General features: G+C 38.8%; 1 protein-coding gene across 1 annotated transcript; it reads left to right on the top strand.

Moving 5' to 3' along the window:
* The first annotated feature begins 75 nt into the window (after nt 1–75).
* On the top strand, nt 76–1,579 carry LOC121966042 (actin-related protein 3-like). Its single transcript, XM_042516146.1, has 4 exons — nt 76–276; nt 501–593; nt 984–1,109; nt 1,248–1,579. The coding sequence occupies exons 1-4, from the start codon at nt 76–78 to the stop codon at nt 1,392–1,394; spliced, it is 567 nt and encodes a 188-aa protein (XP_042372080.1). The 3' UTR covers nt 1,395–1,579.
* The last annotated feature ends 48 nt before the right edge of the window (nt 1,580–1,627 follow it).

Below are 1,627 nucleotides of genomic sequence, written 5' to 3'. Positions count from 1 at the left end.
GGTCCAAAAACATAAACACATTTAACCAAAAGTTTAGCTTCACTTTATTTTCTCAACATTGAAGGTGTCGTCTAAATGTTGTATTGTTTTGTGTTTTTTCAGGAGCGGTTTAGCTACGTCTGCCCCGACCTCGTTAAGGAGTTCAATAAGTACGACACAGACGGCTCCAAGTGGATCAAACAGTACACGGGCATCAACTCCATAACCAAGAAGGAGTTCACCATCGATGTCGGCTACGAGCGCTTCCTGGGGCCTGAGATCTTCTTCCACCCCGAGGTGCGATACATCGATATTAACATATATTTAATCACCTCTGCTGCTGCTAATAGATGATGTAGTTTAAAGTATCAACATGTCAGAGTTAAAATGTGACTTTTATCAAAAATAATTTCTTCTTTTTTTCTGATTTTCTCTTTAAATTGAGCAGTTTTAAAGCAAATCTTTTTTCTTTTTTTTTTTTTTGCATTGTACAAATGTTTTTTTGCCTCCAATATTTCCAGTTTGCCAACCCAGACTTCACCCAGCCGATCTCAGAGGTGGTGGACGAGGTCATCCAAAACTGCCCCATCGATGTCAGACGTCCGCTGTACAAGGTACAGAACACAATTTTTACAATTAATTTATTAGTTAAATATAATAAAAAGAAAAACATTATTTATATCGCACCTTTAAGACTGAGTTTTTAATGTACTTTGACAAACAAAGCAAAGCAGAAATAGGATACAGAAGGAAATACAACAACAGAAAGCCAAACACAAGTGAGACGAAACAAAGGTAGAGTTCAGATAAAATTAGGACAAATGATGCGCGATGCGGGACATACGTGTCAATATAAAAGAATACAAAGAAATACACCAAGAACAACAAAAGCAAATAAAAGCAATAAAACTGCAAATAAAAGGAAATAAAATGGATAAAATATATAAAAAGACAAACAGTCACTTAAACTGTCAGTCTGTTATCAACGTCTCTTCGTGCGGCAGAACATCGTGCTCTCCGGAGGCTCCACCATGTTCAGGGACTTCGGCCGGCGCCTGCAGAGGGACCTCAAGAGGACCGTGGACGCACGGCTGAAAATGAGCGAGGAGCTGAGCGGCGGCAAGTTGAAGGTGAGGAAACAGGAGGAAGATTCATCCGACAAAAGATCTTTGAAATCTTGAAATACGCTTTAAAAGTGTGCAGAAGTTTTTGGAAGTTGTGTTGTGTTTTCGGGTTATTGACAAAGTTATTTTCTGTTTTCTTCGCAGCCCAAACCCATTGATGTGCAAGTCATCACTCATCACATGCAGAGGTACGCTGTCTGGTTCGGAGGATCAATGCTGGCGTCTACTGTGAGTATCAAAACAGCATTTTCAGCTCCTTTTATACATCATCATCCCTCCTGCTGCTTTTAGCAAATGATGAAAAACGAAAATTGTGACTGTTCCTTTGTTCGGGACGTTCATTCGAACAATGTGATATATAAATAAACAGCAAAAAAAGCAAAAGTTTTCCCACATGCACCAAACTTCTGTTAAACATTTTTTAGTTGACTAACACGGCACAAACTTATATTGTTTTATATTCAAATGGAAAGAGACATGAGCAGAGTTAGGCAGGGCAGAATCCAAAAACTGTGGCAAAAAAA

The sequence above is a fragment of the Plectropomus leopardus genome, unplaced genomic scaffold (assembly GCF_008729295.1).
Source record: "Plectropomus leopardus isolate mb unplaced genomic scaffold, YSFRI_Pleo_2.0 unplaced_scaffold22883, whole genome shotgun sequence".
NCBI lineage: Eukaryota > Metazoa > Chordata > Actinopteri > Perciformes > Serranidae > Plectropomus > Plectropomus leopardus.
This window is presented reverse-complemented; position numbering and strand designations above follow the sequence as displayed.